The sequence below is a fragment of the Amphibalanus amphitrite genome, unplaced genomic scaffold (genome assembly GCF_019059575.1).
Source record: "Amphibalanus amphitrite isolate SeventyFive unplaced genomic scaffold, NRLGWU_Aamphi_draft 001729F_arrow, whole genome shotgun sequence".
Taxonomy (NCBI): Eukaryota; Metazoa; Arthropoda; class Thecostraca; order Balanomorpha; family Balanidae; genus Amphibalanus; species Amphibalanus amphitrite.
Window position 1 is genome coordinate 16,082 of NW_024883222.1, and position 25,012 is coordinate 41,093.

At 50.6% G+C, this 25,012-nt stretch overlaps 1 protein-coding gene across 16 annotated transcripts; it reads left to right on the top strand.

Annotated features, from left to right (window-relative positions):
- Window positions 1–890: 890 nt before the first annotated feature.
- Window positions 891–24,139, top strand: LOC122374869 (troponin I-like). 16 transcript variants are annotated; one of them, XM_043353893.1, is made up of 12 exons: window positions 891–999; window positions 3,811–3,860; window positions 7,333–7,357; window positions 9,010–9,048; window positions 10,663–10,791; window positions 11,657–11,780; window positions 12,711–12,811; window positions 20,051–20,094; window positions 20,496–20,637; window positions 22,565–22,654; window positions 22,932–22,974; window positions 23,444–24,139. In XM_043353893.1, exons 2-12 carry the CDS (start codon window positions 3,838–3,840, stop codon window positions 23,689–23,691), a joined length of 1,008 nt encoding a protein of 335 aa, XP_043209828.1. In that variant the 5' UTR covers window positions 891–999; window positions 3,811–3,837; the 3' UTR covers window positions 23,692–24,139. The 16 variants fall into 16 exon arrangements, with proteins under 16 accessions (XP_043209828.1, XP_043209832.1, XP_043209830.1 ...); XM_043353897.1 differs by having other exon boundaries at window positions 9,010–9,027; XM_043353895.1 differs by having other exon boundaries at window positions 7,336–7,357.
- Window positions 24,140–25,012: the final 873 nt, after the last annotated feature.

A 25,012-nucleotide genomic window follows, 5' to 3' on the forward strand; every position in this document is an offset into this window, starting at 1 on the left:
CGCCTCAAGCCCCTGCTTCGGGCTGGACGGCAACGTTGTCCCATGCGGGTAGCTCCACCCCACGAGCATGCATGGCCCGTAGCCGGGTGCGGTGAGTGTCGCGGGGGGGGGGGGGGGGGCTGGGTGGCCTGTCCTCATGAATGACTTAGCCCCGAAGGGTCACCAGGGTGCCCGCCCAGACCAATGCTTCCCCCCAAATTCCTAGCATCCATAGGCGCGGGAGCCGGGGGGGGGGGCAGTGGGGGCAGCTTGCCCCCCCCAACTCTGGGGCCGTGGGGGCGGTGCCCCCACAGCTTTGAGACGGAATACCACACTTTTTTTGCAAATGTTTTCTTTTTTTGTTGAAAAAGCCGAGGGGTGAAAAATAAGTGGCCTAAAACCGGTGAGAAAACTAGATTTGGGGGTACCCTAGGTTAATCTCTATTATGGTGTGCCCCCCAGTCGGAAAGTAGTTCCCGCGCCCCTGCTAGCATCCCTCCACCTCTGCAATGGTCTTGTCAGACCGAAAGAGCCCAGGCTAACAAAACAAACAATTCAAAGAAACGGCTCCCTAGCATATCCTTCGTAAATTCTATTCGGAGCACGAATGAATGATTGAAATTGGTTACCAATTATAAAGGAGTTCATGTTGATTTGCCTTAGTTGAGCGTGCTCATGGAGGAAAATGCTTCAAAATATCAGGTGGGCTGTGTTTATAATAGTATCGGTAGAGCACATTAAAAAAAAAATGCACCATGCATATGGATTCCAGCCGCCTAAAATGTGCTGCTGCACGTCTACAAAGCACGGCCAGGTCGGCTGCTGTTTCCGAAATCGCTATCACATTTCTGGGCGCGGGCCGGCCGGACGGCTTGGCGGCCGGCCGGCCGGTCGGTCACGTGACCTGGCCACCGGCCCGGGGCGGCGGCGGCGGCCGGCGGCGGAGCGGCGCCGCCTCAGTGGCTCGGCTGCTCCCGCGCGCTACCCGGCTCTCCGGCTCTCCCCACCTTTTATCGTCAGGTAGGTGGGCACTGGCCGATGGCCCTGAGTGACTCCGAGAGGGGACGGGCTGGGCTGGAGGTGACCTGGTGTGGCACATCGGAGTGTCGGGAAAACACAGTGTACGACTCGCGACACGCAAGTGCAGTCAGTTCGGGATGGTGCAACGTTTCAAGTCAATGTCATTTGCCGTGAAGCAGCACTGCATCGCTCTATGATTTATTTATTTATTTATTTATTTGCTGAGACTTCGAGATAATAGCAATGATTCATTGATCACTATAAACAACTTTCGCAGAAAACAGCATTTGCTGGTTGACACATGCATTTATATTGATTGCACGTCTTTTCGCTCGACGAAGTGCGCAGGTGCGCTGCAGGTATCATCCCTATCCCTGGGACGACACAGGATGTTTGGTGTTAACCCACAGTACCAATTATATTACGATAGTATTTTGTGGTGGTTTAAAAATTGTGAAAAGCAAGTTACAATGAAGAACGTATCAAGCGAAATGTTGCAGCTTCTTTAAAATGCTGAAATCACTGCAGCAGTAAATTAAATAGGTCGGTATTTTACTAGCTTATCCTTTCAGCCTTTCTTATTTTCGAGGCACAACCTATTTCGTGTACTAGAATATAAGCTTATTTGCCGAATAGTTAAAAACATGAAACAATGCTTAACGAAAACAAATTGAAGGTACAATTGTTTTCCGTAGCTTTCCGTAGGGTTACCTAAGCCTTTCGGACCGACAAAACCTATTTAGAGCCGGAAAAGTGATAGGAATTAGGGAAGACATTGGTCTGGGCGACCACCCTGGTAATCCGTCGGGGCTGAAGCCCGTCTCGATGGACAGGCCACCTAGTCCCGCTAGCGGTCACCCCGCCGCACTTTTAACATGCCCCCGAAGAGCCACTCGCGAGGTGACCGTTCAGCTCTGAGCAGGGGGCTTGAGGCGTGAAGGAGAAGGACCTTACAGCCCTAACAAACGGAAAAGATGAAGCGTTTGGTGCATTGGGCTCGCTACAGACTGTTTACTGTCGTCTTCCAGCAACTTCTGGTCGGAATTTATACAAATGACTGATATCCAAAGCTAAAACAAGCCGTTGCTATATGGCTACACGCGGAGCCTAAATAAAACTACAGGTGCACGATAAGAACCACCGAAGCGGTCACATTTCATCCCTTCAATCAAATGAGGCCGGTCACATTAGTTAAATCTTTATCAATGAGTCATTTTTCCAAATTTACAGCTCCGCGGTAGGACCTCTCTGGCGGAGGGTCTCTGGCTCTGAGCGCGGCCGCCCGCCCGTTGTTTGCCCGCCGCGGGCGGCTCGGCTGGGCGGCACAGCGAGCTGTCGACGCTGGCACCGCGCCAGACGCCACGTCACATGCCCCAATATGGCGCGGCCCACTGATCTAGCGTTACACGGCCTAGGGGCTCCGCTGACCTGACAATGCCAATGGGGAAACTGTCCACACCCACGCAATTTTCTCCTAAACGGACACTTTCCGCTGCAGATTGAATGGCATGAGCGTTGAGAATCGGCCCAATATCTTATATTCTCTTACCGTTAGATCTAATGGTGAAAGTGTAGGTATGAGTTTGCTTGCAGTATGAGTGGATGAGTATGTAATACGGTACGAGTATACTAACAAAGTATCATAGTCCATGACAAATGTCGATCAAAATCAAAACCAGGCTGGTGGCAGCTTGGTAGAAGAGGTTTCAGGACAAATTATTTCAGATTGGTTTTAATGTCGCCTATTTGTACATTTTTTGTAACATAACATATCTGTATTACTATTCAACGTTACCAACACATTTGATGGCACAAAATCAGCCATCAATTGGGCTTTAGCTGAAGAAATAGCTCATTTAATGCGGAATGCCATTGCCCATTAAACATTCAATTATTTAATATGTTTACACCAAATGTTTATACTGGACCAAAGTTCACCTAATCTAAGTTTAGGATTGAAAATTGATCTTCGCACGAGAACATACACAGCTGAATCACTCTGTAACTATTGGCTCATGATCACCGGTCAAAGGTCAGATAAACGCCTACTACCGTGATCCGAATGCGGCCAGCAAACCTCCTAAGCCGCGAGCGTATCAAATGACTTCAGCATCAGATACCGCGCGATTTATTGCCCGGAAAATCGACTTCAGAACGGTTGCCGTCATTCCATATGACCCAACAGTTCACCTGTAAATATCTAAGCCGATACTTTCTCAAATATGAGTTGTTTTTCAAAACGGTTGAAAATCCACTGCTTGAAATATTGTGAAGAAACACACAATGAGCCGCTGTCAAGGCCGACTACTCATGCACATTACACACCGCCGGCAGCTGGCGCCACTGGGTCTGTTCCCGGACGGTGAGCCGGCGGTTTGTTGACATCTGGAGCGGGGCGGGGCGGGGGCGGGACCCCTGGACGGTCCGCGGCGCGGAAGGATCGGACCGCCGGCCCCGGACAGCCCTGGAGCCGAGCCCACTACGACGCGTGGGAGGCGCGCACCGGCCAACGCCGCCGTCGTGCCAGCGCTCCAGGCCAAAAACCACCTCCAATAACCACCGCAGCTGGAAAACACGACCCGATGACGACAGTGACGTCACAGCGGTGACAGCCGGCGGCGGCGCCGGAACCGGAACCGCAACACTTCCGGCCGGCAACGGAAACCATGCAGAAACAATACCAGCTAACGCACTTTGTTATCACTAATCAGTATTTTTGTGCACATTATGTTACCGTTAATGGTGTGATATGTCGTTGTGATATGGCTATTGGCTAGTGATATGTCGTTGACTCCAGTATTTTTGTTTCAGGTCTCGTCCCCCTAAACAGACGCCAAAATGTCCGACAGCGAGGAATACAGGTGAGTTCTTGCTCTGTGGTCACCAGGCAGCTCATTATTCAGGAGACGTGCTATTTGGCTCCTACGCCCCTGTAGGGTTCCGCTGATCTTCACCGTAGGATACTGTTTTGAGTTTCCTATAGGGTGCTGCTCAGTGTTGGCATCCCCTGTTAGATAATGTTGATTTGTTAGTTTGCCCTAAGCTTCAAGTTATATGCGAATTGTTCTGTCCTCCCTTACTTTTCCTACAAATTCCCGATTTATCGTAAAATAGTACGCAAACATCACGGCTACTCAAAAAAGATCAAGCGGCGAGGGCACTGCCATTCAAGCCCTCCACAAACTAAAGATACCAGTTGCACAACACAGCCCTCCAGTGACCGGTCACCCACAATACACCCCTCCACCAGTCACCTACGACACGTCCCTCCGCTGACCAGACACCCACGGTATACACGTTACACGTCCTTCCGCTGACCAGACACCCACAACACGACCCTCCGCTGACCAGACACCCACGGTATACACGGCCCTCCGCTGACCAGACACCCACGGTATACACGGCCCTCCGCTGACCAGTCACCCACGGTATACGCGTCCCTCCGTTGACTAGTCACCCACGGTATACACGGCCCTCCGCTGACCAGACACCCACGGTATACACGTCCCTCCGCTGACCAGTCGCCCACGGTGCGGCCCTCCGCTGACCAGACACCCACGGTATACACGTCCCTCCGCTGACCAGTCACCCACGGTATACACGTCCCTCCGCTGACCAGTCACTCACGCCACGCGGCCAGACAGCAGACGGCGCGCAGCCGGTACCGACTGAACCTCGAGGAGCTGTCCGACGACGACCTGGTGGAACGGATCGCGCGACGCAGGAGGGAGCGGGCCCTGCAGAAAGCGGCCCTCCTTCAGCAGTAGGACGCACTGGCACCCAGCGCGCGCGCCACAGCACTGCCAACGGAATGGCCCTCAGCGCACAGGATAAATAGCCGGCATATCGCACCACACTGAAAATAATTTAACCCAAGGCCGGCGAGTAAACCAGTGTTTCACGGGTACCCCTATCCGCAACCATTTTAACCACCCTCCCAGGAGTAGTGCTAGGTCCCATTGCGGTGTAGTCGTACTTACTCTGAGCGGGTATAACCGCTGTCAGCGAACATGTCCACTGAGAGCAGGGACGACTACACTGCAATGGGACCTTACTGTACTTCTGGGAGGGTGATTAAAATGGTTGCGGATAGGGGTACCCGCGAAACACCGGTTTACTCGCCGGCCTTGGGTTAAATTATTTTCAGTGCATCGAACTTCCAATTCTATTTCACTGATCTAATAAAAAGACTTTTGAGTCTTACACGCTTTTAGTTATCAGCACTGCGCTCTCTTTTTAAGCATATAAGAAGTATAAGAAGCCAAATCACTTCAACCACACGATCTATTTGCATCCTCTTTTCATCTTTATTCGAACACTATCACCACAACCTTTCGAAATAAACAAGCACAAGCAAGTAATTATAATAGATACCGCCGTAACGCCTAACCAAATGCTGCTGATATAGCGTAGTGTCATTCAAGTTTAATTCGAGATGTTGCTGTGTGGCTAAGTTACAAGTGTGCCTAGTTGCTGTTCAGCGTGACGGACAGTGGTCGCAGGTCAGTGTTGGCGCCGTCCCAGCACGGTCCGTGGCGCGGGTTACCGTCCCTCCCCGGGGTGGGCTCTGGCTGTGTTCCGCCGTGGGTGCGCCGGACCGCCGCCGGCCGGATGTCGTGTCTCCCGGTGGGTCTGCGCGCCGCGGCACCGGCCGGGCTGTGTCAGTGTGTCGCGCGGCGGCGCCGCACCGCCACCGACCCCGCTCTGTGTCGGCCCCAGGGGGTCGGCTGGCCAGGAATGGGGCCGCCGCGACGCCCAGGAATGCTCCGCCGCCGCCGGGCCGACCGACACAGACAGAAATAGCGGCCGGCCCGCCTCCGCGGCTGGTCTGCCGGCGCCGACGGTGGGCAGCACCGCGCACAGAGCATGGCGCACGCACCGCCCGCGAGCGCACCTCCCACGCACACAGCACGGCCGGCGCGCCGGCGGACACGGCTCACACTGCACCAAGCACTGCCCGAGGAGAGAGCAACAGCTGCAGCCGCCACTCGCTGCCACATCAATGAGCCGGCGCTGTCAGAACTGACGGCGGACGTCAAAGCACAGCACCCCTGCTTCACCGGCACCAGGAAGCACAGAAGCGATTAGAGCTGGCGCTCAAAGTCATAATACAGCACCCCCGCGCCTCAGCGGCACAGAGCGAGACCAGCATCGCACGGCATTGCAACACTGCCAGACCACGGTAACAGCAGCAGCCAGAAAAGCACGCATGTGCGAATAGCCGAAGACGTAAGCATGAGTAGAATGGGGTTTTGCGAATGACCACACAATCTGCAGTTAGCTGCACAGTGCACAATCACAGCTAGCTCGCACACGGTACACCCACCCACTAAAATAACTTATTTAGCACTCATGAAAACGCACAAGTGTATGCGCAAGCACACCAACCGATTTCTAACCATGAAGACTAAGTATCTAATGAACCTGCGTTTTATGGTTTTACTTTTTTAACTCATAAACTGTGAGTGATGCTAAGAAGACGAGCTCAATAGGTCTCGAGCGCAATCACCCTCTGACGCTCGCAATTGCAAAAATTTTATTTAAAAATGTGCCATTTTTATTCCAATTTCGTTCACCTTTTTTGACAACCATTTTTGATGCTCCAGTAAACGTTGCCTCATCATTCCTGACTGCATTGATGTGAACGTTACAGGACGAGGATCACTCGGTGACTGCCGTCAAAGTGGAGACAGTAGACAGGTAGATCAATCAATCGAAAATCTACCCAGAGCACCGGCAGAACATCAGCTATATGCTCACTTACATATACGTTTAGCAAAGTTTGTTCACACTTTCACCTCCGCACTCCATCATGACTTCGGGAATTTCTCGACCTCGGGCTGCACCGAAAGCCAAGCATTTTCTTGTACTTGAGTGCTAACAAATACATAACTGCAACTACGTATGGCTATACTTCCTTCACCATAATACCACACATACGGGCACTGGGCAGCACACTATTAGGTACCGTAAGGTGGGGCTATTTGAGACAGTGGGGCTATTTGAAACGGTATTTAAAATTTTTATAAAATAAAAACCGTTTGAAATTTATGCTTCATTTTTGCTCAGGCGATTTACAGGTCGATTCCACACCTTCCGGAGCAAAAATATCACATAAAAATCAAACGATCTTCATTTTGCAGCGATTTTAAATACTGTCTCAAATAGCCCCACTGTCTCAAATAGCCCCACTTTACGGTACTTATGTCTAACACCTTAGTATCCCGCGTTATCTCCTCTTCCCCGCCGCACCGTGTGAATTAGACGGATTGCCGGACGACTGTCGTCAGTTTATCTGCACCGTGCCCGGCCTGACCGTCTGCCCTCTCTCAGCAGCTCGGAGGAGGAGGTGGACGAGGTAGGCCGCGTGGTTCACCGCCGCGTGCTTTCACAGCGCTGCCGCCTGGCTGGCTGACTTACTCCCCGCTTAGCCGCCATAACCGATTCACAGCCTGTGCCGCGCTGCCGCCTGACGCGTCTCGTCATACTGTGCCGCCTTACACATCTGTGAGGCGGCACAGCCTAACAGCTCGCAAACGGCGTTCGCGCGGGGACTGGGGTGCTTGAGAGGGGGTGCCTGTTATTTGTGCTGAAATGTGATGGGTATATAATATATACATATGTGCGTAGCCGCATCGTTGAGACTTGAGGAAATGTGTAAAAAAACTAAAACAATGTAATAATGAACAGTAGGTACATACCTACATAAAGATGCAACTTTTGCCTACCTAGTACATAAAGTATTACAACTCAACTCAACAGCACCTGCGGCTATGTGCATTATGATATGCATCTATCCCAATCATAATGCCATAATTTGTACGCCGTGTTTGTCGCGACAAGAGTGGCCCATGCTTCAAAATATTTTACGTTGCTTGAAAACCCCTACAATTTGAAATTCTTTTTTCTAAAGACCCCGGTTGATGAGGTTGACATGGTCCACTTTTTTCTCCATCCATAATATCACGATTTAACGCCGATGGATGTCACTGGTCTGTCCCCCCCCCATCTCTCTCTGGCTCTGTGTGTGGAAGCGCTGGACGCCGCCCGCCGCCCGTTATGCCACTAAACCGACCGCTAACGCCGCCCGTTATGCTGTTATGCTGCGTTGCTAACGCCGTTATGCTGTTATGCCGCGTTGCTAACGCCGTTATGCCGTGATGCCGCGTTGCTAACTCTGCCCGTTATGCCGTTATGCCGCGTTGCTAACGCCGCCCGTTATGCCGACTTGCAGCTCGGAGGAGGAGTCCGAGGAGGAGGACGAGGAGCAGGTAAACGTCACGTGCCGGCCCGCTGCTGAGCGGCCCCGCGCACCCCGTGCTCTGTAGTTGACGGGCTGCCACTCCACAGACCAGTGACACGAACATCCTACAGCAACCGTAACACCGATATCTATCTCTAATATATATCACATACCGGGCTTTCAGTTTGACGACTCAAACAGTATACTTTGGATTGCTTTTTATTTGTTTGTCCATATTATTGTGCTCTCGTTCATCGGTGAAGAAAGGTACTAAAATTTGAGCTCGCTAATAGGAAAGCTCCTTGCGTACTGTTATTTCAAATATTGAATCATCACTCATGGCACTTAAATGTCTCATGCGAATGTGGTTATTATCTTCCAACACATAAGTTCAAACACGCTCAGATGTCTACTAGACTCCTCCATTTCCAACTCTACAGTCTTATTATAACTCTGGTTCGTAGCGGGTGGCAGCCCGGCCATTTCGAATCGTATCAGGCTTCATCGATAGATCGTTCCGTTCAACTGGCGGTAGACAGACGGGACAACGAGACGCGTCCCGTTCCGAGACGTGACCGGTGTCCGAGTGCCGCGCTGCTGTACCGAGTGTCGTCCCGCGCCCCGCGTGCAGTTCTAGTCAGCTGGGCGCGCAGGGGCGCTGCCCGGCTGTGGCCGTATGTAGAGCGCGCCGTGCTGGTCGCTTGGTGTGCCGTCCGAGCGGGCCCGGCAGAGGTCCCGTCTGACACCGTCCGACTGTGCCGTTGCAGGCCCAGAGGGCAGCTGAGGCACGTAGGCGCTTACAGGCAGTAAGTGTGGTGTGAACTCCCACTAACAAAGCCCACTGACGCGGAATCCATCTGGTTCAGACAAAATTATTTTATTGGTCTATAAAATACAGCCAGTCAAATTTATTACCAATCAGGAAAAATGACGTTTCTGTCTGCGAACAGTTCATAGGCTATAGATACAGTTGGCGTTTAAAAAAGGCGACATTTCCCAAAGTTCATTTCGCCCGTTTATATCATGCAACTCTTCTAGGTAAATGCTACCGTCTTTTGCAAATTACCGCAAATTTCTGCAAATTAAAACTACGTGTTCTTACCATCTTCTGCAACTTATTTTCTAGCATTGCAAAACATCATTGAAACATATACTTTCTGTACTTTTTCCTATGTAAGTTAAGCTGTGCATTATGTCATTGATGACTTTTAACTAAACTATTTTCTCAAAATATTTCTAGCATCCAGATTCCAGTTCAGGTATGGGGCAAGGAATGTCTGTTTTAGCGTTCCCAGAATTAACATAGCTCCCCAGTAGTATGGAACGTAGTGTGTCACCCTCGTGTTGTATATAGCATCCCATAGAAGCTGTGTGACAGCTCCATGCCTTGCCTAGAGAAGTAACGTGTCACCCCAGTTGTGAGGTGTTATTTCCCCCATTCGGTTGGTGCCTGCTGATTATTTCTATGAAAGTATAGTCATTGCTAACAGTGGATAAGTGTTTAAAGATATGCCCTCCTTCGATGTTCTCTTTCGTTAATGCTCTGTTACCATTGTTGCAACGTTCTTGATAAATGATAGTGGATAAAGGATAGCATTTTGCTATACTCATCTTTCATTTTGTTATATCTCCTAAGAGCTATCGAATATCGATGCATGCACATGTGTAACTGCTGACACAAATGTTAGGCACATACGTAAAATTTTGCTTTAAAAAATCAACTAGACGATTTACCATTCTTTCAGGTTTTATTTTGATACAAATATAGTATTTCAGCATCATAATTATTTGTGTGGTAAATAGCCATATAAATAGACGAACGTATCTAGTTAGAGATGCATGATAAACTGAGATGAATTACTTTTGTAGCAGTGGCTGCCGTTGAGAAATGTCGACACTCCTCGGGTTCACATTCCTCATATGGCTCAGACAGTTGATTGTATGCGTATCGAGTAGTTAGCCCCAACCCTCGTGACTAACAAAAACGTTACAACGTTGTTCCGTGTATGCTAGGTTTAGTCAGGCATGTTAAAGGACACAGTACAGAACCGGTGCGTGTCTTGATGATTGAACATGACTATTGACACCTTCCCGATTGTTTTTCAAAATACAAAACAAACCCATCTGGCAAGCTCTCACATGCAAATGCCATTTAACTTGAAAGTCCATTCCATTTGCTTTTATGATAAAATGGTCATCTTGTGAATGCATATTAAAAGAGAACAAACAAAAAATCAGGCTGCATTTGATATATTACAGCATAAGATAACGGACCTAATGAAAAATTCGGTAAAAAAAAAACGCAAAAAAAACACGCTAGGGGAAAAGTCACCGAGCAGAGGACGTGTCGCACCTGCCCGCCGACCCGGCCGGCCGCCCGGGGATCTGTACCGCTGACACCGCCCGTCGGGACTGTATAGGCCGAGAAACAGAAGCGGGCAGAGGTCGACCGAAAGAAGGCCGAGGTCCGCAAACGCCTGGAGGAGACCGCCGCCGGCAAGAAGGCCAAGAAGGGGTTCATGACACCGGAGAGAAAGAAGAAACTGCGGGTAGGATATTCCACCGAACGATCTATTCATTCTATTTTAATTTTTCTAACTTATCTAACTTTTATTTAGCTTTAGCCGTTTGCATTTTATAAACATGGCCGGAAATATTACCTCTCGCCGTATACATGGGCTCTGAAAAAGCTGCGACAAAAACAAAGCTAATTTGTACAACTTTCCCAAAAAATCTGCCCACAGTTTCATGCTAAAATCCCCGTTGCAATCCAGTGAAATTCCGGAAACCTCAGAATGGCTTCCAGCTATCATTGTCTTTACAGCATTAAATACAATTCCATATTTGCCTCAGCATAACGTGCTATTCGATCTCTAAAATGCAGACTGCTTTCAGAGGCTTAATACTTAGGGGATGTTTAATTAACATTTCACGTCTGGCCATTCCAGTTCCTTATCACACATTTCTTTCAATCTTCTTACACATGTATTCGTGCATTGCAAGATTTAGTTCGTAAACATTATCTTCTTATGACAGTGAAAATATGTTTTAAAGTACAATACATCGTAAGACACCTTTCCTGCAAAGGTGAGAAACAACCCTCTTACGGCGAGGGCTAATATCGGTGTGAATACGATCAAAATACTACAGATAGACTAGAACACTTTAGTACAATAGGCTACAGACCAACAGAGGCTTGGCTTTGTAGAAACTGTAGAGGCGTCATTCGTAGTCTGGATACTTAGTGAAATTTAGTATTATTGCTAAAAGCTAAGAATAGCATAGCATTTCCGCAGTCAATGAAGCATTAGGTGAAGTCAAATTGATTTCAATGCATATGTATTATGTCTCGCGAGCCGCCGGTGTGGGCGGCCGACTCTGGGCAGAGACCCGACCGCTTCCCGCCGGTTCTAGCTACTCCTGAGGAAAAAGGCTGCTGAGGAGCTGAAAAAGGAGCAGGAGATCAAGGCCGAGGAGCGGCGGCGCATCATCATCGAGAGGTGCGGCCAGAAAAAGAACCTGGACGACGCCAATGAAGGTAGGTATACCGGCCGCCCAGAGTGGGGCAGGCATTAGTACCTACCTAGTACCTGTTAGCACGAAATACCGCTCTCTCAGAAAGGTCATGCAGTTCTGCTCTGTCCCAAACGTGCACTTTGCACTCTGCTTTAAAAAAGGTTTGATTTAACTGCAGTCAGCTACATGTAGTTCAAGCATCTATGAGTTGAATGCTGCAAATATGTATGAGCTTATCTAATATCTTAATTGGAATCCAACGCAGCAATCCAGACCGTTCAATTTTTAGCAAGAAGCTGTAGCACTGCTAAACCAATTGCGTTCCACTGCATGACCGATTTGGTTGCAGGTTAAACTGAAGGTGTAATTTTAACGGAAAATACAATTTCAATGCGAGGAATGAGCAGGCATAAAGCTCCACTGAACGTCATGCTATTAAAAACCATGAAGACTGATTATTCCATGATGTCCTACATTACAATCACAGTAGCTGGCATGAACCAAGTAGACTTGAGCTGACTTCAACCCGGAGTAGCATAAGCTCGGATTTCGAGTAGGTAGCGTTGTAAATATTGACTCAGAACTTGTAAACCTATCGCAGATAAACGATCGCAGACGATCTCTAACTGAAACCGTTATAGTGAATGACCGCAGAATGCATTTTAGCGAATGTAGTTGGGTACATTTTGTAGAGAGCACATTAGAAAGATTGGGTGCAGAGAGAGCGAGGCCAATCACAAGCGGAGCGTATCCTAGAACTTCTAAACTTAAAACGCGTACTCAAAACTTTTTTAACACGGTCCGCTGTTCTCTGCGCCTGATCTCTCTGCCCCCCCCCCCCGCCGCCCCCTCCCGATCGTGTCCCGCCGTAGCCCCTGCCTGGTCCGTCGCCCCGCCCCGCCGTGCCGTGCCCCTCTGACGTGGCGCTGCACGTGTCCTGTTCGGTCGGTAGCTGTGGTCACCCAGGTGTGTCAGGCGTACCAGCAGCGTATCGAGGCGCTCGAGAGCAAGAAGTGGGACCTCGAACAGGAGGTGGCGGAGAAGGATCACCAGGTTTGTCTCCCCCACTAACCAACCCCAGTAGACGGTAGATGTGTAACGGCACGGTGGCCAACTCGCAAAGGCCTTCTCGACTGCTAACGGATGAAGATGTAAAATGTTCGGTCTTTGCGTTGGTTGTGTTTAAGAATATTAAAAGATGTTTGACGTTTCATATTTATTTCTTCCATTAACTTTGATTCTACGGTCTTTCTACATCGAGACGAAACGTCTGTCTTGTGTTGTTTCACAATGTATATAGCCCTATCTCATCATTTGGGCGAGTTTGGCTTGTCTAACCCAGCTGCGGCGCTCCGTCATCCCTGGGCGCCGCTGTGTCTCAGCTAATGGTCTGCTCTCTCTCCCTCTCTCCTCTCTCGTTCAGCGGAGCTACAGACCATTTGTTATGAGTATCACCAGCACATTACACGTGTCGAAACTGATAAGTACGACGCCGAGTTTTGGGTGAAAATGAAAGACTATCAGGTAATTTTACTAACGCTCAAAAACGTCACGGAACAGTTCCGTATAATACTTATAATATTAACGGTTAACAAAGGCCTAACTGTAGATTCGATAACCAATTCACGAAGGGACGGAGGACGGAAAACCCAAAGTCAAGTTTACAAAATCTCACGCACTGAGCGGACCGTTCAAAAACTTTGAGTGGACGGCATTTAACACCCCTTTCCGCCTTTTTAGACGATCTTATAGCCATATGCAAGGACTATCATGACCGTGTGTACCTGTGCGAGTCTCAAAAGTGGGACCTGGAGCACGAGGTGCTGCGACTCGGTGTGGAGGTCAGTGTGCGCCGCGCCCGACACCGCTATAGACACACCGTTAGACACCAGCTAGCTGTCGGCCCCCCGAGTCCGGCGCGCATGTATGAAGTGGCGTGTGATGACCCGACCCCCGACCTGCCCGACCGCACCCAACCTCTCCGGCCGCTTCGCACCGCTTACTAGAGACGCCCGCTGGCGTATAGTTGGCGCAGTAGCTGAAGATGAAAATGACACACATTGCCGACTAATTCCCTACTGCAACTGGAAGTCTTTTTCCATTGACAGTGCCTGTTGATTCTGCCAAAATAATGTTAAAATATTGCTTTTGTAAAAATATTGCTTAATTGCTTTTCCCATCAAAAACAAGATGCTAAGCTATCCAAGAACGTGTTCAATTTCCGGTCATTTTCATCTGGACTGGTAGCGACCCTTGCCCGCTGACCGGCCGCGAAATGTGACCCGCGGCCGGGTCAGTGTCGGCTCCTGCTGCCCTGACCGCCGTCCTCGTCCTTCACCGGCCGGCGCGGCCGCCGCCGTCACCGCGCTTCATACATGGGCGGCCGGCGCGCCGGGCCGGCAGTGGCTCCCTCCTCCGTCCCCTGCCGGTGACCCCGGTGACCTCTGCGGGACACCGGCCCCTGACGGTGACCTCTGCGGGTCACCGGCCCCTGCCGGTGACCCCAGTGACCTCTGCGGGACACCGCCCCCACCCGCCGCCCCCATACCGGCCCCTCAGTGGCTGAGACTCCACGGCTGCCAGCCACGCAACGGGTCCTCCAAGAGCATGCGCACGGTAGATACAAAACAATTCGCATCCCCACAGAAAAGCTATCTAGTCTAGAGCTTTTACCAAATCCTAGCTGATTTGTACTTAGAGTAGCCAATAGTATAGTTATTAGCCCGGACCATAGACCTCTGTATACATGGACTGGACACAGAAAATCCGGCCATGACCACAACGGCCCTAAAAGTAAATGCTTATAACTCGAGAGTCAGTTCACCTACGACATTCATTTTTTCACCGCCGCATAGCCCCATTCATTGAAAATGATGGGGATCATCCGCCGAACCGATGCGGTGTAACGGGGGAGCACCGGCACGTGGCGCGTGAGAGATGTTTATGAAAATGGCGTGACAGTATCTCGGGAACGGCTGGACCGAATGAGTCCAGATTTAGCACACAGCTAGGTATAACACACCTGCCAATAACGCATGTCCCAATTTTGAGGTGCCGATGCACGTGCGCACGTGCACACCCCTTTTTTGTATCTCAGAAACTACTCGTCCGATTTCGCTCAAATTTTGTATACAGGCAACAGCCTAACAACCATTGCTGGTTCACACCTCAGGCAAGGGGTGCGGCTGCACGTGCGCACGTGCACACCCCTTGTTCTTATCTTGGAAACTAGCCACCCGATTTAGCTGAAATTTTGCATATACCCAAGTGTCTTAAAACCATTGCTGGTGTTCGTCTCAATGTTGAGGTGCCGCTGCACGTGCGCACGTGCGCACCCCTCCATTATATCTCGGAAATAAACAGTCCCATTTCGTTGAAACTTTGAATACAATCATGGTCCCCACAACTACCGCTTATTCACACCTCAATAGTTGATATCATAACTAAAAATAACAACAAACAACTTAAAACTGTTGATCGTGTAATCCAGCAGATTCTGATCGTTGTAATTGTATGCGGATAAATATCCGGTAGTTGGTGAGCATTTGAGCTAATTTCCTATACTGTTGTATTCTAGGATACTTGTTCTAAAAAAACAGTATTAAGAGAAGAAACGTTAAATCGGTTTTATTGCTCTGAAAGGGGATAAAAGTGCAACGCTCATGACGGACCGTCTTAAATGAATTCGTCTTAATGACGGCGACGGAAAAGAGCACGTGACTTTCTGTGAAGTATCATTAGCATTATTCCCAGACCTACGTGTTTTGTCATAACATAGGCATACAACTGGAATTGTATATTTATGTTTCACTTTTAAGTGTTTCATATTGAGGACTTATCATTAGTTTCGGTTGAATAATTGGTGTCGGTGTGCATACAAACTGATACGTTATGAGATGTCACAAGTAGAAGGTTATTTGTTGAACAATTGTTCGTTTTTTAGCTGCATTTTGAAGAAGACCATTTACCTACAAGATCCCACGGGAAGAGCAAGCAAACGTTTCTGATTGACGCATCGTTACATCTATACACTGTGGTTCCATCCACCCTTAGCCAGATCCTTCCAAGCGTGAGTAATGCTTTATAACTTGCTTCATTGTTATTTGTTTTTGCTGCTTTTTCTCTGGTATGTTTGCTCGCCAAAGTCGGTGTTCAATAAACCAGATTAGCTACTGCACTGCCTGCCATGGTTGGAAGGCATGCTCGCAGACAAGATAATTAATGTCATCGAATTCGAATCAATCTATTTGTGAGTGTCATTGATCAAACTGTAAAATAGCAATCTTGACGCATTTACATCCATTATTACTTTAAAGTCGTTTGCCTCTCAATGCAGGTGTGCTTGTAGGACGTAGGTTATTATCAAGTATCACTGTGTAAAGGCAGTTTTGCAATACATAAATCTATCAGAAACCTTACTTTGACAAACACATTTACTTGTTCTTGTCATGCTATAGTAATGACTTTGTGGACCATGCTTGGCGAGGGCCGCTTGTTCTTAAAAGTAAAAGATTACCGTCAAGCACACATTATCCGACCTATAAAGTGTGACCGACATACTTTTTTCTCTATTTCTTTCAGTGACGCCACTTACAGAGATAGTCAACGAGCCGCCAACGAACAATGCCCCCAGGATAGCACATCATCGAAATGCCAACTCCAGGAGCAGCAGCAGTCGCCGACATGATGTAGGAGGGAAAATTGATCAGCAGTGTTCGGTGCTTGCTGAAGAGTACAGTGACCTTAAGCACTATTTGTCACAGTGAGGCTGATACAGCCTTTGCTCCCGGGTGTAGCCCACGATGCAGCTCCACAGGCTGACCGGATGTGGAGAATCATTGCCTACAGCGTCGTTCATCGGGATGCGTGGACGGAACACTGGAGCACGCAGCCGCTGTCCTAACGATCCCGCTCTCCGCCATCTGGCTGCTCCAGCGGTAGCTGTGTGCGACTGTCAGCTGACCGCTGCATAGCCCCGCACAGGCCGTAGTAGCAGGGATCGAGCCGGCTCCGGTCGCCGCCCAGCAAACTATCCTGCCGGCCAAGGTCCTCACCGAGTTGTACGGCGCACGCTCTCTAAAAGAGTGGCCCATTTGGGAGACTGATAGAAAAGGAGCGACAAGATCGGCCGCAGTGCCCGGTAGGCCGGCGAGGCCGAGTCGCTCCGCCGATCGAGCAACTGCTGACGCCTTTGAGTCGAGGCAGCTCCTGGCTGAAGGCGCTGCGGCCCAAGTGTAGCGCCTGACGGCTGACGGCAGCACAATACAGCTGCCATGGGCCCCAGCCCACTGTGGACTCGCCGACAACCAGAGGGCGGACGCCCTGGCCAAGGAAGCGGTCGGGCTGTCCCAGCAGATGACCCCGGTTGACGTCCGCCACCCTCACGCAGGTCGTTGCGCGGTCCACCAAGAAGAGGTGGCAGGCGGACTGGCCAGCTGGCTGGCATCGCACCGTCATCATGGGGGACCGCGCCCCCGCCCCGGGACGAGCCGCCACCAGGTAGGAGGCTGTTGATATCCGCCAGCTCCGGTCGGGTCACTGGAGACGATCAGAACAGTAACTCCAACGGATTGGACGAAGATCAACGACCGAGTGCGCCCAATGCGAAGACAAAGAGTGTCCAGCGGGCCGCTGCCTGGTCTGCGGTGAACCAGCGGACACCCCGGCGCACGTGCTGCTGGAGTGTCCGTGCTTGTACATACGTCCCCGGCTCCGTGCGCTGGGAAACATAATCGGCGCGACCCACGACATCCAATGCGACGATGTGGTGGCGGCCTTGGCCACCGGCTACATGGCCCACAAGGGCCGTGTATCGGCTAAACGCTACCGCGTGTACTTTTCTGTCATCATTTTGACGAACACCCAGACCGCACAAGGGTCACTGCATGATGATCCATTTTAGCAACCAAGAGCTCAGTAGCCGTCAGCGCCATATGAATGGAATGCCATCCCACTCCATCCTTCTTCCCATTTTCATCCTACCGCCACCGGTGGTGGAAGACTATGACATGCACCAGCACTTATCCGCGGACATCCAACAGCTTTGTGTAAGCCATTACATTGTTGTGCATAGCCACTGTTGGGCTCTTGCTATTATTACAGCGGATTTCAAGGAACCTTTTCGAGAAGTGCAATAAGTGCTCGACCATTGGCGGGTCGGTGAGCCGTGTGACGCGGGAAAGCATATACTCTCTAGCACATCTTTTTCGAGTGCCCTGTCTTCATGGGTGACTGATTGGGGGAAAACGGCACCTCTTCCACCCGAACAAGTACCCAACAGCTCTTCCCGGGATTGGGCGGTTCAACAGTGAGCCAGTTTTCTCGAAAAAAAATCACAGCTAACTGATAAAGCGTCCGCAAGTGAATCCTGCATTGTTGTTAGTTCTGTTGTTTGCTTTGCTGTTTGTCATGTAAAAAATGCTACATCGTGCAGCTGACCGATGAGTGGGTACCCACTGGTTTATGAGCTGGATGTTTTTTTCGGTGCTGAAGAACTATCAGCTATGTATAAGTGTGCTCAGTCTGATCTGCAATACATATGTTTTACAATGCATGTGCTTTTACTGCCAATTAACTTCATCTTTATACAGAAGTTCAGTCCCGTTCGAAAGCAAATTTCTAGGATACCAGGTGTATGAGTCGCTAGTGGTTAAGCTATGGAGTACATTGCTGCGTAGAAGATCTCAGCAAAACGGAACTGCTAGTTTCCGAGCTATCAATTAGGGGTGCGCGCGTGGCGCGTGCGCACGTGCAGCGGCACTTCGAGCTTGTGACGAGAATCAGAAACAGTTAGCTTTGCTCTTGGGGAGATATAACAAAATTCCAGCTTAATCGGGCGGATACTTTCCAGGATATAAACAAGGGGTGTGCACGTGCGCACGTGCAGCCGCACCTGATAATGCAGAAGTTCAGTCCCGCTGGGAAATAAGTTTCTAAGATACGCAAATGTATAAGTCGCCAGTGGTTATGGAGTACATTGCTGCGTAGAAGATCTCAGCAAAACAAAACGGAACCGCTAGTTTCCGAGCCACGAATTGGGGTGCGCGCGTGGCGCGTGCGCACGTGCAGCGGCAATTCAAGCTTGCGATGAGTATCAGGAACGTTTAGCTTGGCTCTTAGGGAGGCAGATACAAAGTTTCAGCTAAATCGGGCGGCTAGTTTCCAAGATAAGAACAAGGGGTGTGCACGTGCGCACGTGCAGCCGCACCCCTTGCTTGAGGTGTGAACCAGCAATGGTTGTTAGGCTGTTGCCTGTATACAAAATTTGAGCGAAATCGGACGAGTAGTTTCTGAGATACAAAAAAGGGGTGTGCACGTGCGCACGTGCATCGGCACCTCAAAATTGGGACATGCGTTATTGGCAGGTGTGTTATACCTAGCTGTGTGCCAAATCTGGACTCATTCGGTCCAGCCGTTCCCGAGATACTGTCACGCCATTTTCATAAACATCTCTCACGCGCCACGTGCTGGTGCTCCCCCGTTACACCGCATCGGTTCGGCGGATGATCCCCATCATTTTCAATGAATGGGGCTATGCGGCGGTGAAAAAATGAATGTCGTAGGTGAACTGACTCTCGAGTTATAAGCATTTACTTTTAGGGCCGTTGTGGTCATGGCCGGATTTTCTGTGTCCAGTCCATGTATACAGAGGTCTATGCCCGGACCTTTTTGGACAAAACCTCTCCTGTTGTATGCAATATAGTAGAGCTCCCAAAGAGTGCTAGCTCAGTTCGTCAGTCCGTATGAATTTGATAGAGCTAGACGTCGAGATGTAGCAGAGCTTCGTAGTTTGTCCTGTTGACATTGGGTGGGCGACTGATATCGTCTCAGAAGTTGGCACCAGCAACAGTTGGCACATATTGGACACATGTCTAAATGCTCAGCACACCGGCTTCGGACAGCCTTCATACGTAGCCACGGCACTCTCTGTAGAGCTACCGGAGCTACCGATAAGTAAATTTACACCTCACATCATAGCATATTCAACTTATCTACATTCTGGAAAACCTTAAGTACCTGTTAATTTCCTTTTAAAGCGTACATTTTCAGTATGCAGAAAGGTAAGTAAAAAGTATGATAACAAATTATATCGAAAACTTTGTAACCTATCACCCATGATGTATGCCTAAACCACACTTCATCATGCATTAATCGTTAATGATAAACAATGTCATCAAAATTTTAAGCTAACAAATTATTATAAGTTATGCTAAATAAGCCTCAGTCACATCATTTGGTTATAGCCGTTGCATCATGACGTGGAATCGTAACGGCATTATCCTCTGTTTACAGATCAACGAGCTGAACATTTCCGTCAACGACCTCCGGGGAAAATTGTGAGTCACGATACAAATGCAGCAGCATCTAAACAAACATTATATCAAACTGTTACAACTTAGGGGTTTGTAGCGACTTTGTAGCGTTGTAGACTTTGTAGACTTTGTAGCGCTGGGTGAGCGGCTGATGTCGCCTCAGAGTTTCCAACGTAGCTTTGTTCCCTGAAGACCGTGCCGGCTGAGAAAAAGCTAACTCAACAGCAGATCGTGATAAATCAAAGTGTGAAGTTTTCTCCCAGTTAGCGTCAATCGTCGATGATAACATAAACACCACGACGTCGGCTCGGCTTTAAAGCCAGCTCTCGACAGATCGGCAGCTTATGAGCTGCCAACGAGCCCGGCGACTGGCAATTTGTATCTCCAAAGAGCGGAATCAACACAGCTGTCCCTCTCTGTTCCAGCATCAAGCCCACACTGAAGAAGGTGTCCAAATACGAGAACAAGTTCGCCAAGCTCCAGAAGAAGGCGGCTGAGTTCAACTTCCGCAACCAGTTGAAGCAGGTCAAGAAGAAGGAGTTCACCCTCGACGACGACGAAAAGGACGTAAGTCGGAAGCCGGTGGGAGGCGCTGCCGAACGGATGACGGGGACAGTCCCAGAACGTAACTCTAGCTGCATTTCCAGAGAGTGACCCGGCATATCGCCGCCATTAGAGTAGTTTATCATGCAAATGTCTTCATCTTCCTAAGCACGTTCAAGAATGGTCCCAGAATGTAGCTGCGTTCTTAGAAAATTGGTTATCCATTTCTGACATTAGAACAGTCCACCATATTACCTATGTCTTTAGGTGCTTAGAAATAGAAATAGATAGAGACACCGACTTAGAAATAGATACTTGGAACTCGCCGACCTATTACCAGAAATAGACCTGTTAGTGTGTAGTCTAGCCGAAAGTGTGTCCCTTATAGCAAATATCGCATTTTGATGCGGTCTCCGGTCTGAGGTTCTAAAAAACGGTACCGTACCAGCGCCTGGCAGCGTCATCGCCTCGATTACCAGCTGTAACCGCTCCAACAAGACATGATCTCACGACTAAAAATAGACGGATGACGCTGGCCCAGGTTCTTCCTCACGTCATTTGAGCTAAGTGCACCCCAAATTCACGGCCCCGCGGCTGTCCGGCTGGTGGACGCAGTCAGTCCGGGCCATTCACAAACTCTCGGACCGGAGACCGAAGCTGCTCGGCCCGCCCGCAGCCGCGCTCGGTGATCTTGCATCACTCAGCGCCGATCGGCCGGTGGGTGTGCAGACCGCCCTTTAGACCGCCCCGTAAATAGTGCGCTGCTCCGCCCGCCCACCCGCCTGTTGAGCCAGTGTACACAGTTTGGGCGCGGCCGGCGCGCCGCTTTCGGCCCGCTCGGGCGTCAGTGCCGAGCGGGCTCGAAATAGCGCTGGCTGGCGCCCAGCGGCGGCGGTACCCTGCCGACCGGCCCGGTCCGTCGGCGGACCGCTGAGCGGCAGCTCTGTTTTCAGGTCAAGGAGAAGGCCGAATGGCAGCAGAAGAAGGCTGTGTGAGCGTCCGCGCGCGTCCCGCCACCCTGTCCCCGCCGCGCCCGTCGTCCCGCGGCCCGCCGGCGCCGCCGTCTGGTGGCGCGGGCCGACCGGCCGTCCACTGCACGGGCCGACGGCCGTCCCGGCAGCGGTCGGTCCACTGCACCGGCCGCCGGCCGTTTCCACTGCGCCGGGCACTGCGCAGCTGCAGAGCACTGCGGCCGCCGTTTCCGCCCACTGCTCGGTCAATAGCGTAATTTTCTACTCGCATCGGTGCTCGTCGTCTGGCGAAATAAATATACGATAATTTTACGCGCACCGTAGTAAAACACTGACAGCTTATGCATACATGATGTAGACTTGACAAAACTAGAGCAAGAAACAGGTCAGTTTTACCAAATCTCTTGCAGCTAACAAGTGTTTTACTGTGAACAAAGCTAAATATTGCAACAGCTTGTAACAAACGAATCGTGTAACGCCGTTACCGATCGATCTCTGTCGCTTTGGCCATCTCCAGGCTCATTTTAACAAATTTGAAAGTTTCCTTTTACGTTTGAGAAATTCAGTGAACTAACGACGTTAACAAACTGTTTGAGCTATGCGCCATTTTTATCTTCAATTTCTTTTCGCAACTTTTGCGATGATACAACGGCACAACCGAGCGCTTTCTAAGTGCCCAGTCGAGCATACTGTCAACGATTTGCATGCTAACGGTTTCCATACTACTGTGCGAGCTGGATCTCAATGCATGTCTCTATCCGTCACATCAAATCTTACACCTCTCTTCTGTAACATCTTCTGTTCTGAATGCAAGAGAGAATGAGTTCGATCAACTCGCAACGTAAATCCAGTTGTATAACTTGTAGCAACTGCTATAGCAGGTCAGTCTCAATCTCAAACTCAGTTCAGCGCAGCAAGTGCAATCCATGACGCTCTATCTGTCTTATGAATGTATCCACCTAACATGAGTGTGATTGCAGGCCGGTAAGCCCGAGTGGGCTCCGAAACACGACGAGGAAGGCGGCGAGGGCGGCGAAGGAGGAGAGGGAGAAGAAGGTGCTGAAAAGAAGGTGAGACCAGCGGCGACAGCAGGCCCGGCGTCCCGTGACGGGCACCTCAGGACGGGTGTACGGAACAGACCAAATCTCCTCCGGCTAGTGATTTCAATGCTGCCGATGTGCGATTCTCAGACTTCACCGAGTCAAATAAAAGGCATATTTTTCACCGTCTGTTTCAGACAGGAATGAATAAGGTACAAAGTACCGTCTATCTAACGAGCGTCTGATACTGTTCCTGTCCCGTGTTGTACCGTTTCCGAGAGCTCACCGACCGCGTCTGTGTCCACAGGAAGGCGAGGAGGGCGCGGCGGAGTCGGCCGCCCCTGCCGAAGGTAAGCATACCACGGAGTCACCGGGGACGTTACGTAACTCAGCTCTGGCGTCACTCGAGGCCGTGTCATTATTCGTCACCGTTCATCAGGTCACTATCGTCAATCTTCCTCACTTGACCAGTCATCACATGATTATCAGTTTCAATCAGCGCGGGCTACTTATGGACTATCATTAATTCGATGAAACATGACTGGGCTCTCGGCCACGCGAAGTGTTGATATGTTGATCAGTTTCCGTGGCGGCGCTGCGGTGACCTCTGCGAGGGTCCGCCGCCGCCCGGCCGCCCGCTCTGGCGCCGGTGGCCATTTTCGTCGCCTGTCCTCCGCCGGATGACGCATTGCGCGCCCGCCCCAATAAGACGCCGCTGGACCGGCCGGGCCGCAAATAGCGTCCGGCCGTGCCAAGCGGACGCCGGCGCCGTCACCTGACGGCCAGTGACGGTGACGTCTGTCCGCCTGTCCCCAGCAGCGCCGGCCGCCGAGACCAGCACCACCGACGGCGCCGCCCCGGCCGACGCGGCGCCCGCCGACGCCCCGCCGGCAGACGCGCCCGCCGCTGACGCGGCGCCCGCCGAGGCGCCAGCGGAGGCGGCCCCAGCGGAAGCGGCGCCAGCGGAGGCAGCTCCAGCGGAGGAAGCCCCAGCGGAGGGGGCCCCAGCAGAGGCGGCCCCAGCGGAGGCGGCGCCCGCCGAAGCGCCAGCTCCCGCCGCTGAATAAACCCGCCATCCGAGCTATACCCAGCCTATCTTCGAAACACCCGCCTATATTCTTTCACTTCGCTTCTCTTCCGCTTACTGCGGCATTAATATTCTATTTGTTTAATTGCTATACGCCTTCTAAGCTTCTCACTTATAAGTATCGAATTTGTAGTTGTAGCGACCGCTCGAGTCTGTCCTTGGTTGTTCTATTTCTTAACACGCCTGTCTATCCCTGCTGCGCTGGACTGGAGCAGATGTATCTATCTCCGCTGCGCTGTTCTCTATTTTCTCGTCTGTCTGTGAACTGTGCCAGATGACTTGTGTTAGACGGATGCGAGCCGATCGCTCGTCCGTCGTCTCGTCGACTCCACGCAAACGGCCGCCCGCGCCGGGCCGCTCTCAGAACGAAATTGATTCATTTGTATTGAATCGCTGCAGTGAGTTGACAATAAATATACGTATTGTAATCTGTTTTCCAGTCCCTGCCAGAATACAGACACCTTCGCAGGCATGAATTTCACTCGACGAGAAAGCAAACATTTGGAGTATGTTCTAGCCAGCCACTTGTTCTGCGATGCTCGTAGTTGCACTTTTTCTTACGAACTAACATTAGCTTTATCATATCATATCGTGATGATACTATATGATATCGTCTTTAGCATCCCAGCATCGAGAGGGAGAACACATCTTAGAGCGGCCCAGCAGACGCCTCTGTCGCTCTCCTGCCAAACGCGCCGGCCCGGTGCCGCGACTGACAGCTCCCGGCTGTTGGGGAGGGGTGGGAGGGAGACAGGTAGAGGGGGGTGGGGAAGGCAGAGGGGTGGGGAGGTGGGCCGGTGGCCAGCGGGCGGCTGGCGGACGGAGCGGAGCCCGTAGAGGGGCGGGGAGGGGCGGGGGAGGGGCGAGGGCGGTTCGATTTACCATCCCGGTGCCAGGCGAGGTCTGAGGGTGTGTTGGGCGAGCAGAGGTCCGCGACAACAACGCAGGTAAAGTCCGATGTGGCCGTCGCCCATTCTAGCCGAGACTAGTAGAGGGAGAGACATTGAAGAACCTCTCAGATGGTTTCCTTTTCTTGTGATGATCGACTGAAAATCATTCGTTGTTCTGTTTCGCCCTTTCTTTAAAATACATGAATAAGTTTAGTTCGGGGAGTAGACATTACGGGAAAGATCGAATATTAGACCCATTTTAGGCATAAGCATGTTGAACGAATCAGGAAACCCACATTCACGAGGAATATAATTCTTAAGAACTAGATGCCGTTGGCATTCAGCATTTGATCAAAACCCGAATGGAATGTCAGTACGTGTTAGTGACTCAAAAAAAAAAATGCAATAAAG

Excerpts from the sequence above, each read along its gene's own strand:
- LOC122374869 (XM_043353890.1), top strand. The coding sequence starts at position 3,838 with ATGTCCGACAGCGAGGAATACAG. Across the intron at positions 12,812-20,050 it reads TGGCGGAGAAGGATCACCAG|ATCAACGAGCTGAACATTTC; the intron begins GTTTGTCTCCCC and ends CTCTGTTTACAG. Across the intron at positions 22,975-23,443 it reads GTCGGCCGCCCCTGCCGAAG|CGCCGGCCGCCGAGACCAGC; the intron begins GTAAGCATACCA and ends TGTCCCCAGCAG.